This window comes from Propithecus coquereli, unplaced genomic scaffold (genome assembly GCF_000956105.1).
Source record: "Propithecus coquereli isolate 6110/MARCELLA unplaced genomic scaffold, Pcoq_1.0 Scaffold44, whole genome shotgun sequence".
NCBI classification, from domain to species: domain Eukaryota; kingdom Metazoa; phylum Chordata; class Mammalia; order Primates; family Indriidae; genus Propithecus; species Propithecus coquereli.
In genome coordinates, this window is record NW_012150174.1 from 9025191 (window position 1) to 9038181 (window position 12991).

The window sequence follows — 12991 nt, forward strand, 5'->3', positions numbered from 1 at the left end:
TTATGCCAGTAGGAAGCAGACTGCAAAAGCTGTGCTACCTCCAAGGAGGACATACTCCTTAACATCCACTTCAAATGTGGCCAAGAAAGATTATATACAATGAGTGGCCACAGAGAGCAGTGGACATGGGAGTTTCTCCCAGGAAGTGGAATCAGAATCTAATCAAGGGTAGGTGACCTGGGAGGCAGAATTTCTAAAAAGGCCCTCCCGAAATGTCCCACTCCAATCTTTGGAGCCTTTGAATATGAGCTATCACTACTGTTACTATGTTGCATACGTGGTATGGTTGACCTTGAGATAGGGAGATTATCCAGCTAGACCCAAGGAAATCTCATGAGCCCTTAAAAGCAGAGCACTTTCTCTGGCTAATGGTAGTTGTGGAAGGCAAAGAGATTAGAAGTATGAGAAGGACTCTGTGTGTCATTGCTGCTTTGAAAATGGAGGGGCCCTTAGGAGCAGAGAATGGACCCCAGCTGACAGCCACAGACCTCATTCCTACAATCTCAAAGAAATGAATTCTGCCCACAACCTGAATGAGCTTGGAAGTGGATTCTAAGTAAGATCCCAGCCCAGCGAGCACCTTGATCTCAGTCTTGTGAGACCTAGATGAGCCCACCTGAACCTCTGACATAGAGAAACTGTGAGATAATAAATAGTATTATTTTAAGATGATAAGTCTGTGGTAATTTGTTTTTGTCTGTTTGTTTTTTAGCTGTTGACAAAATTCTTTATTGCTAAACAGGATATATTTTCAAATTGTAACACAATATTTATAGATAATGAAATATAAAAGGTTACTTATGTGATTAAGTAACATTTACAAAACACTGTCTTGAGAATTATAGTTTGATGAGATTTTTTTTTCATTTCAAAGTATTACAGGAGTACAAATATTTTTGCTTACATGAATTGCTTTTATAATGCTTGAGACATGACTGTAAGTGTGTCCATCACCCTGTGGTAATTTCTTAATGGCAATAGAAAACTGATATAATGGCCTTTATAATGTCCCTTCATTGATATTCCAGAAACACCATGGCTGGTGATTGTTGTTCTCCCCATTCTTCCCCTTTACACATGTGAGTTTTTGTTAAGGTCATCCAGGTCCTGCTCCACCATGGTATTTGGGGAGTAGTATATAACCTTTTTGGTTCACAGATCACCACACCACAAAGTGCCACAGCTGGACCCGATAGGGAAGACGGAGCATAACTCGGAGATCATGGACTTTGAGCTGAATGGGACCTAGGATCATCTCCCTTGAGAACAGAGTACTGTATTCTACATGTGAGGAATAGTGAACCCTGTTTTGGGTGATCAGAAAGGCACACTGTGGCAGGGACTCCTACGTGTTCACCAAATCCTTTTTCCTTTTACTCCTGGGCACAAAGCTGGATTACAACTCCTTTGCAGTTGGTGCAGTTAGATGGGAACATGCGACAAAGTTCTGAAAGAATATTGGTGAAAGCGATATAGCTGCTTCCCAGGCCTGGGCCCTAAAACAATCTCCAGCATGATCCTCTGAACTCTCTTTCCTTGGTTGCTGCGTCGACGTGAAGATCTTGGGGAAAACTTACCTACACAGGGACTGACGGAAGGAGTCTCAGCCTACGAATAACTGTGTGGCAGAATCCCTCCAACACACACACCCCATCGTCACCACCATCACCACCACCACCCATCAGCCATTGGATTGTGACATGAGAGAAATAAACTTTTAATTTGTTAAGCCATTGAGATTTGGAGTTGTTTGGTATAGTAGTTAAACTACACTGACGAATACATTTGCCTATATATATATTTTTAGATAACTAATCCCTAGAATATCAAGTACCATAGAATTATATCGCCATGTTATTTTTAACTTCATATAATTCAACTCCCTTCTTTGACAGATGATAAAACTGAGGCCCAGAGAAATTAACTGACTTGCTCAAAGTCACACAGATAATTAGTGTTAGAACTGAAACTAAAATTTAGATATTACCCCCAGTCTGGTACTCTGAAAGGTACTGGATTTCCTTCCCTCATGACACATTTCAAAATTTCTACTCCATTTAAATTTGTATTTGCATATATCAGATTAAACATAACTTTCAATTTTGTTTTCCATATTCAGGGAACAAGAAAACTGGCCTGAATATTCCAGGCTTCCTGCTCTCTTTTGAACCTTGATTGTTCTCTTCATTTTCATTTTTCAAATTTCTCTTCTAATTCTACAACTTTATTCTTTAATTACTGGTTCTGATTGATTGCAGCACAAGCTGTCTTTTCAGAAGTGGACAGAACTGCTGATTCTTTTTCCATATCCTGAACATTGTTTCTCAAAATGGTCAAGAGAGATTATCTGGCAATATTTTCTTTATGGTTCTCCACTTTGGGTTTTAACCCTTGGCAACAAACTTTTCGGAAACTTATCTTGGGGGAGACTAGAAGCTGAGACTGGGCATATTCACACTTGACAAGAGAAGCAGCAAGTTCCAATCAAGAATTTTCAATCACATCCCAATGATCACTTAACTTCTCTCAATAGGGGCTTTCAAAAAAATAAGATTTCCTCTTCCAGAAACTCATTATTAAGCACCAATATAATCAGACAGATTCCCTTTATCCAATAGATCCCTCTCTAGCAATTTGTTTCTGAAATTTAGGTACTCTTCTCGTTTCTTATAAGCTATTTCTCCTATCCAAAGCTGTGCCCTCTGCGATTCACTTTTTTCCCCTTCCTGTCTTTCTTCTTTCTTTCTTTTTGTAATAATTTAACAAATGCTTGAGAGCCAGCTCTCTTTTGGGCATGGTGCTAGGCTTTAAGGATAATTATGAAGAGGACATGATTCCTGCCTCTCTGTCTACTGGTACTATGATAATAGAGTCACAAATATTTCTGAGATACTAGGAGCCTAGGGCTGTGCTCACCCAAGTAATGAGATCTGTACTGGGGATATTTAAGGGCTATTTTCCTGGTCTCTTAGAAGTTTTCTGTTTTGTGCTGAGAAGATTCTCTTTTTGTTATTGGTGTTTTCCACACAGCTATCTAATTTGATGATCAATCCTACTTATATAAAAAAAGGACTAGTTATCCATATACCAATCCTATAAAAGATATTCGTTTTGGAGAAAACTTATAAGATTTTGCTCATAAGCCAGAACTCCATAATTACCATGCAGGACAAACCACTGAAAATCCATCTGGGAAAACATAGATTGTACTCTGCACAGCACAGATATACCTCACATTCATCAAATGAGAAAGGTGGAGTCTAAATTTCAATTTTGGTCTACCAGAATATTAGAGAAGTTATTAAAGAGAAAGTTATTATATAAAGAAACTCTGCAGTGATTACTATTGTAAAGTCAAAAATCCCTTCGTAAAGTGTAAAATGACTAATTTTGTGTATCCCCCCCCAGTTGTGATTTGTAAATATGAATTTTTATACATGCCTGGTTTCTGTAGTGGTGTGGAGATTTCAAATGTCTAAAAGAAGACCCCAAGGAAGGCATGAGGTGCTGGACTTGGTATTTAAATGGGCATTTACTCTTATGAGCTTCAGCATCATACCCCACAGATCACAAGGCAGCTGGGAGGGGAAAAAAAGAAAAAAATCACTGATTGGGGGAGGAAAAGAAGCACAGCCTATGCTCAAAATCCTTTAGGGACAGAGACATTTCTAGGACTATGAGGGCTGTCCGAAAAGTATCCAGCCATTGTTAGTATAATGAGAATGGTTACATGGCCGGATACTTTCCGGACAGCCCTCATGTATAATGAATGAGCTCCACCGGCAATAACAATGAATGATGTGAGAACTGAGCTGGTGGGGGAGAGGGAGTGGCGGGGAATATGGGAATTGGGAAAACCTTCAACAGTTCACACTGTGCTATCTGCCTTCCTCATTTGTGTGCTTTCTGAGTCAGCATTAGCTAAATTTTCCAGAAAGCCATCCACAAAGTACAGCCTGGGCGTTCAAGGGACGTCATTCATTTCCCCCAGTGACCTTGACAAGTCAGAAGCTTGAAAGCAGGGAAATCCGGATGTCTCAGTTGTGAAGTGGAGCAGTGTGAGCCTCAACAGATTTCCAGAACTCTCCATCCAGACCAGAGATTGAGCATCTGCCTCTCATACTGCCAGTGGCCATCTGGGGTGCCTCCCTGGCTCTAAGGGGTTAGCACAATGGCCAAGGGCTTCAGCCTGGTGTTGCTTCTTGCTTCCATCTGGACCACGAGGCTCCTGGTCCAAGGCTCTCTCCGTGTAAAAGGTAGGTTTCTCACCACATTTCCAAACTGGTAAGGCAAGGCAAGATCTTGCAAACTATCCTAAGCCTACTAACCTCTCGACTATGAATTACTACTGGGAATGAGTGTGACCCTCAATGTCAACAGCAGGTCTAATTAATAGTATTGCTGTACCAGAAATGTTTTCAACATATCGTCAACTTCACCACAATGATTTACATTTTCCTTTAGGTCATCTGGACTTTTATTTTTGATTATGGAATATTTTTAATGAGAATATCTTGAAATAAAATATTGAAGAGAAATAATTTGTTTTTAAAAGGGTTTCATTGAAGAACAAAACCATGATTGTAAAAAATTTAAAGCAATCACTAAGCCTGGGAATAATGGGTAACTTTCACTAAATGTTGGCCTACTTTTTTTGTTTTGGGGAGTGTCAGCATAATTATTTTAATTTCAATTTTACTGTACTATAAATGGAATGCAACATTTTTAATATGCAATAAATACCAAATTAACTGAAAAAAAATCTGTGAAACTATAAGTTTGAAAATTAAGCCATCAGCTCCCTACCAAAAGAATGACTTAAAGTGTTTTCTGGGCTTTTGAGATGCCTAAATGGAAACCTAATTCTGCACTGTAGACAAAAAATTGTAACCACAAATCACTCACTGCAGCTCTGGGCAAATGAAAATCTCAGCACTTTAAAAAGAAAATTGTATGTTCCTATGCTGGAATATGCCCTGAGATATAAAATATGTTGGAAACAGATATCCAGACTTGATTCATATATTGTTGTATTTAATTTTATAAGGGAGGTTAGAGTTATATGACTGAGTTTTTTAAATACCAGAACTGTTACTTTAAATAAGTTTGATCCTCTTTGAAACCCTCTGGGGAGACTATTTACTTTTCCCCACAATGCTGCCATTATTTAAACTATTTTGGAAACTGTTCTTTGACAATGACTCCATCACACTCTTTGGACCATCCTCAAAAATGGCAAAAATTTCCTAAGGAAATTAAAATTTTGGAAACAGCCAAAAGTTATCATAACCATGATTGTGGAATAAGGTGGCTGATGAAGGTGAGTGAACGGAAATGGGAACTATTTTTGAGAGCAAATTATATAGAGATCCAAAGTTAGGTATATAAATATGATTTCATTTAATCCTCTCAAGGAGACATTTTATAGATGAAGAAACAGGCTCAGTGAGGCCAAGTGACTTGCCCAATGTCATGCAGTCAGGAAATTATAAAATTTAGATTTAAATTCAGCTCTGATTCCTAAGCATATAGTATTATCTGATATTACATACATATATCTGATTCGTAAGTATATACTATTTCTACTATGTTTGCCATTTCCTAAGACATCTTAAGAAAGTACCCCTTGGATTCCAGCTTCCTCGTTTTATCCCTAAATGAAATAGGAAAGCATAAGATGACTAATATTTGTTGACTTCCTACTGGACCCAGCCTCTACTAGGTACAAGTTATCTAATTTAATTCTGAAAAAAATCGTGTGAAGAAGATATAGCCATCCCCATTTTTCAGATGAGAATGTGGACTTGCCCGACATCCCAACAGCCAGTTAATGATAGAAAAAAAGCTAGGCCTATTCACCAAGAATAAGTCTATCATTACTCTCATAATATTTAGAGTAAAAATGAAGTATGATGAGAGAGTAGCAAGACTACTTCATAGTGTCATAAATAAACCTTCTCAATTCCCAAAGCAGCAGCCATAAGAGATCTGAGCAATAGAAAGGTCTTACAATAAAGGAGCCATGTTCCAGGATAAATGGTGTGTTCAGAGAGTTCAGCCTAGTTTTGTGTGTGTGTGTGTTCAGTCCCCTGTAACACAGTGGAAGGCAGAACAGTGTCATAGTCAAGGAACCGGGGTTCACAGCCAAGTGCAGTGGCACACATCTATAGTTCCAGCTACCTGGGAGGCTGAGGCAGGAGCATCGCTTGAGCTCAGGAGTTTAAGACCAGCCTGGGCAACACAGTGAGACCCGGTCTCTTAAAAAAAAAAAAGGAAAATAAAAACCTGGGGTTTTAGAGTCAGGCATAATTTGGTTTGTGTCCCCAATCTGCCACCTAGTTGCTCTGTGTCCTTGGGCTTGGGAAAGTTACTGAATCTTCCTGAGCCTCAGTTTTCTCGTAAAAGAAGATTTGGCATAGGATAACATCAACAGATGATAAGTGTTGAAATTACAAGTGATATTAATATCAATATCAATATTTCTATAGGTATTAGTGTCAGTACCTATGGTCGGTCATAAGAGGCTGCTCTGTCACCCCAATTGCAAACACTAATATTGGGGTGCTGACTCTGGTCTCTCTTGGTGAGACCAGGGTCTGGAAGAAAACATCGCCATCCACAAATAGCATCCATTATGCACATATCCCTTTCCCCAGCCTCTGTTCCAGAACACAACAAGGTCACATGGAGGACTCGTAGAAATGCTCCCTCAGTATTTGCAAAAAGAAACTTCTTTTAAATACCAACCTAGAAAGTGGTCAAAGCATTTGACTGGGCGGCCAATACTCAGCCCTGTGTATAAGCAATTCCTTGGGAGATTTAAATATCCTTTATGGACTTTCATGCATGAAGCTCAGTAGGAATAATGTACTGAAATACAATGCAACTTGGCAATTTCATATAAGTCCACAAATCCCAGAGCCTAGAGGAAAAGGGTCAAAAGAACTCCCAAACCCGTTAGATTGTGAGTAGAAATATTATTTACATCTTACATGTTCCACTGCCTCAGCTTCCCCAGGGAAATCGGTCATTCGCAGACTAAAACTAAAATGCTTTAAAGATAAGAATGATACTATGTTATCTATGATTTATTGAGCACCTACTATGTGTGGCAGGCACTATGCTAAGCATTTTTATTAGAATTTACTCATTTAGTTTCATCACACTGTATAGTAGATATTGTTACCCTCTTCATTTTATAAATAAGGAAACTGAGGCTCAAACAGATGAAGTATCTAGCCTAAAGTCACAGAGCTAGCAAAGGACAGAAGCCCAGGTCTGACTCTACTTCCTTTATTTACTTTTCCTGCTGTCTAAGTTCTACTGCCCAGCTCCTCCAGGAACTTCTGGGTAAGCCTGCCCCCCAATGGTCAGGGAAGACTAGAACTAAGAGCACTCACATTCTGTTATAACAAGTACATTTTCAGCCCATCTCAGAAATAGCAATGTCCCCAAACCACATTGCTTTGGAGTATTATTAACTATTCTATTAACCAGAGTCCTGAATTCTATCTTCCTCAAAGTGGCAGATGCTTCATTTTACAGACTCCAAAAAGGTTTGCAACAACTGCATCATCTAGTCTCCAACCCAGGAACTGGTAGCCGAAGCCCCACCCATGAGGAACAAGGCACCTAAATGCAGAGGGATAGGATGGACTTCTAGGGAGTGAGATTTACAGCTTGGACCAGAGCAAGCATCCATCTAACCTAGCAGGCTGTCCTTGTGCGATATATGTGGACTGTGTCCTGTTTTTTCTAAACCCCAATCCCAGCCAGACAGACCTCATTGCTGCACCAAGATGATAATGATCTGCTAGGAAGGAGAGCCTGAGTGCTGGGAACAAGGACAGCAGCAAACTGAGGACCCATGTGATTCCTTTGCAGATCTTTCCATCTCGCTGCCATGCAGAATTATGGGGATCACCCTTGTGAACAAAAAGGTAGGCCAGCAGCTGAATTTCACAGAAGCCAAGGAGGCCTGCCGGCTGCTGGGAATGACTTTGGCCAGCAGAGCCCAGGTCGAAGAGGCACTGAAGGCTGGCTTTGAGACTTGCAGGTGAGAAAGAGCTGGATTCACTATCACTGCTGGAGCTCTTTTGGCTCTGTGTTCTTGTTCAGCAGTAGAGACGATGCCTTCTAATCATTTGTCTGTTCAACCATCGATTATTCTCTTACAGCTATGGATGGGTCGAAGACAGATTCTCAGTCATCCCTCGGATTCTCCCGAACCCCAAGTGTGGGAAGAATGGGATAGGCGTCCTAATTTGGAGAGCTACAGTTAGCCAAAGGTTTGGGGCCTATTGTCACAACTCATCTGGTAAGTTAGATCTGCAGCCTTTCCACGTGGCATGTTTTCTCTGGGTATCTCCAGCTCTGTGACCAGTCTGGGAAGAGTAACCCAGAGCCGCAGCAGAAGCGATCATGGCGATGGTCATCTGATTCTCCCAAGACTGTCTCTCCAACTGGGCTAGAGGTGGCAACGTGCCACTCAGGGGGAAAAGTTAGGAAAAATACGACTGAATGGCATCCCAGGGAGAGGGCACAAGGAGGGGGCATTCAAGAGGCTTAATTACTACCACCACTACCCGAATCCTACAAGATAATCAGGAAGAAGGGAAGAAAACAAATGTGCAAATGTAAATAATGCATCCGCTATGGACAAAGCGATGTACAGTTGTCCCCCGGTATCTGTGGGCTATTGGTTCCAGGGTGCCCTCAGATACCAAAATCCGAGGCTACTCAGGCCCCTGATATAAAATGGTGTCATATTTGTATATAACCTATGTATATCCTCCTGTATACTTTAAATTGTCTCTAGATTATTTATAATACATAATACAATGTAAATGGTTGCTATACTGTATTATTTGTTTACAGTATTTTTTTTCAAATATTTTCAATCTGCGGTTGGTTGAATCCGTTTATGTGAAACCCCCAGATATAGAGGGACGACTGTACTAGGTTATCTCACTGAATATGACAACTTCCCCGTGAGGAGTGCTTTACTAGCCCCATTTTGCAGATAAAGAGACTTAGAGGACATAAGTACATTTGCCTAAGGTCTCATTACTGTAAAGGTTCAAACTCAGGTCTAACCCTGAAACCATGCTCTTTCCATGGTCCCATGTTCCTCTTTAGGAGAGGAAATTCACATGCTACCTTTGACATTTTTAAGAACAAGACCCAAACTCCATTTTATGAAGGAAGAGATCGAAGCCTAGAGAGTAGGACTAATTTACTCATGGCCATGCAATCATCTCATTAACCTTGCTTAGAGAGCCCGGCTGCCTTAGTCCAAGTGCTTAACTAAGTAATTGCTCAGAAAATTTTTCTCTTCCTAAATACTCACTTGTTCTCAGTTTGTCTGAGAACCCTGTCTGATTTATTACTCTTCACACATACTCGTATATCTGACCTTCTAAAGTTTAGGCAGCTGAGCAGTCATACAGAGGATAGATTTCAAAATCCTTCTCTAAGATCCAAGAGACAAATGTGCACCAGCCAACATTGGCACAGACTGTCCCGGGAAGGCAATATAGGATCCCAGCAGTTCTCTGAACCAGAGGGCTTCAGCATAGAAAAGGCCCTTAGAGATAACTTTGCCCAATTCTCCCACTTCATGGATGAAACAATTATAGTTTAGAATGGGAGGTTAGCTTGTTCAGTCCTACAGTCAGCTAGTGGCAGAGTCAAGGCTGGAACACAGGGCTTCTTCCAACATTTTTTCACCATTCCCTTTCCTTCTCTGCCTCTTTGTCCTGTCATCTTTGGCTGGGGAATTGGTGATTTACATGCCTGCTATTCTCACAGCTAGCCCGTGCCTGTCAAGTGGCCTTGCCTTTTATCTGCCTAGCCTTCCTGCCAGCTGTCACTGTGATGCTATGATACCCAGCCCTCTGGACTAAACAAAAAAGGCCAGGGGAGAGGGCTTGGATTTGTCTATTTCCTCGTGGTTTCATTTAACGTGTACTCCCATCATCTGTATTGCCTGTATACCGAAAGTGAGGTCTAAAGGCTTAATTAGTCTCATGTTCAATGTTTTTGGCAAAAATACTTCATAGATGATATTGTGCACTTTGGATCATGTCACAACAGAAGGCACTTAATGTAACTATGTCTCACTCTTAGTTATGCTAACTTTGATTATTTGATTAAGGTGGTGACTGCCAGATCTCTCTAATGAAACTATAACAATATATCTTCCCCTTTGAAATTAGTAGGGTAATCTATAATGTGATATTTTCACATCATGCAGATATCCTGACCCCCAATAAACTATTACCTATCATTTAATCAGCCACTGATAACCCTTACTGGAATCAGTTAATATATGGGGGACTGAAAAACAGTGATTTTTCTAAATCTGTCCTTCCTTCTACATTTACTAGTTGGTATCTTTGGTGAAGAATCTCCTTCTCTCTCTCTGTGTCTCTCTCACTCACACACACACACACACACACACACACACACACACACTCACTCACCTTTTCCCTCCCCCTTACGTTACCATGGGCACATGCATATTATTTATTCAATGTGTTCAATATGTTACAATCAATTTTACAATTATTATTCTTTTATTATTTTGGATGCTTAAATTGTCCTCAATCTGGCAAATGAGAGCCCATTCTAGTTGACTTTTATGTCCTTTATCTCATTAGTTTTTGGGTAATTCCTTGTTTCCTGGCACAATAACATGTCCTAGACTTTGTACTTTCTCTGCCCCGGATGTGGAATCAGCATTTTATTTCTCCGAGGAGTGTCCTGGTTCTTTTTAATGGGAAATGTTAATTAGAAACCAAGATTTGGATGCAAGTTGTTCCCTTTACTACTGGAGTTTTCATCGCTTCTCAGTCCTTTTCAGTAGACAGCTAATAAATTATATATATGTGTATATATATGAACTTATATTGATTTTCCAACTCAAATTTAACAATTGAAGTTTTTTATTAGGTGCTTTGTTTTATATTAGTATCTCTTCTCTTATATTGAAATCTTAGTTCCTAATAAATAATAACATATTTTCTTATCCTACAACAGTTTCAAAATTACAAAACCAACATTACTAGGAATAATAAACCTACTGAGTAAAATTTAAGATTTCTTTCCATATCTTTTAGTCCTTAGAAGATATCCTAAGTACAGTCAAAGAATTGGGTGCAAAAGTGACTTTAAAAAATCTGCTACTCTATATGGTCATATTACCATTTTGAAATAAATTAGGTTTATTTGCTTCTATTTGTGATCAATTTTAGGGTTTGACTTTTGTCCTATTTTTATTTTTTTGAATAGATAAAAAAAGGTACATGGCTCCATCGTCCAAAGTATACTTTCTTCAAAGTATATTCAGGGAAGTCTTATTCCCATCCCTTCTGAACCATTTCCACCCACCATTTTCACTCATTTCTGGTTTCTCCCTCTGTGTTGCTTTGTGTATAAAGGTGTGTGTGTCTGTGTGTTGTCTTACTACCCTTCTTACAAAACTAGCTTACCATATACACTGCTTTCCACATGGCTTTTCCACTTAAATCCTAGAAATTACTCAATATCAGTTCATTGGGACATTTCTTATTCTTCAATGGCTGCATTATACCCCTTTGGGTGGCTGTATCATTGTTTATTCAACCAGTCCTCTATGATGGATTTTTAGCTTATTTTCAATCTTTTTCTATTCTACAGAATGCTAAGGTGTATAACCTTGAACATATGTTGTTTCATATCCATCATATCCATAGAGATATCTCATCAGGATAGAAGCCTAGATGTTCCAAATGTATGTGCAAGTGAGTGTGTGTTGGTATCTTGGTGAGAATCAGAGTTCCCTAACCCTCATCCTATTACTAATCCTAGCCTTACCCTAATTTTTTTTTGTTTTTGTAATTTCCTTTTTAATTGCTCTCTTGTGAGGTTTGAGGACCCAAGTAACCGTAACCCTAACCCTGACCCTGACCGTAAACCTTACCCTGATTGTCTTTCTTATAGCTATCTTTGCAAGGTTTAGGGATCAAAGTAACCCACCCCTAATCCTAACTTTAGTTTTTTATTGCTTTGTGAGGTTTGGGGACCAGACCAAAGTGCTATTAATGCTCTGCATGCACCATTTGTTTCAGCTGTTCCCTCTGCCATAATGCCCATCCTCTTCATCACCTGGTTAACTCCTACATTTTATTCTAATCTCAAGGCCAGGCACTGTGGCACACACCTCAGTGCTTTGAGAGACCAAGGCAGGAAGATCACTTGAGCCCAGGAGCTCGAGGTTACAGTGAGCCATGATCACATCTCAAGTGCTATCCTCTTTGGAAGCCTTTCCGTACCCCTTACCGCTGTCTATCCTCTGAAACTCCAGCCATACTCTGTGCTTAGTATCTATCAGAGCACTCAGCACATCTAGAGAAATTGTGTTTGTAGTTTGGAAGGGGAGGAGAACCTGGCCCTAACACTTCCAGGTGACCTACACTATGCCCTCGACCAGTTAGGGACCACAGGACCAGATTACTATTGCTCCCTCATACCATGACAGGCCACCTGTATAAACATAAAGGCCAAGGAAACAAATTCTTTCAGATCTTATCTGTCATGCGCAGACACTATGCAAGGCCCTAGAGATTTACTATCTCATTAGTCCTAAAATGACACCCATGTATCATTTCTACTTTCAGGAGAAGTAATTGATGCTTAGCGAGTACCTTGCCTGCGGTCACAGTCAATAAGGGACAGAGCCGGATATAACCTTGAGCTAACTGTGCCAAACCATGCTGTTCCAGTGTAGCCCCTTCCATGCTGATGACCACACAGCAGTCACATACAAGCCTTGGGTGGGCCCTGGGCATCAGTATTCTTTAGAAGCTTCCTGGCTGATTCCAACCTGCAGCCAAGGTTGAGAATCACTTCTCCCCAGAAGATCTCTAAGATCCAAGTTTTAGGATCACAGGCACTTCTGAAATTCTCCTATTTCTGTGCAATTGCCATAACCTCCTTGTTTGCTCCTGAA

General features: G+C 40.1%; 1 protein-coding gene across 1 annotated transcript in view; it reads left to right on the forward strand.

Annotated features, from left to right (window-relative positions):
• Positions 1 to 3890: 3890 nt before the first annotated feature.
• The window catches only part of LYVE1 (lymphatic vessel endothelial hyaluronan receptor 1), a 13653-nt gene continuing 4552 nt past the window's right edge, over positions 3891 to 12991 (forward strand). The window contains exons 1-3 of the mRNA XM_012654438.1: positions 3891 to 4256; positions 7885 to 8056; positions 8178 to 8317. Of these exons, the coding sequence (XP_012509892.1) occupies positions 4172 to 4256; positions 7885 to 8056; positions 8178 to 8317 (397 nt within the window). The 5' untranslated portion in view covers positions 3891 to 4171. The remainder of the gene's footprint in view (positions 4257 to 7884; positions 8057 to 8177; positions 8318 to 12991) is intronic.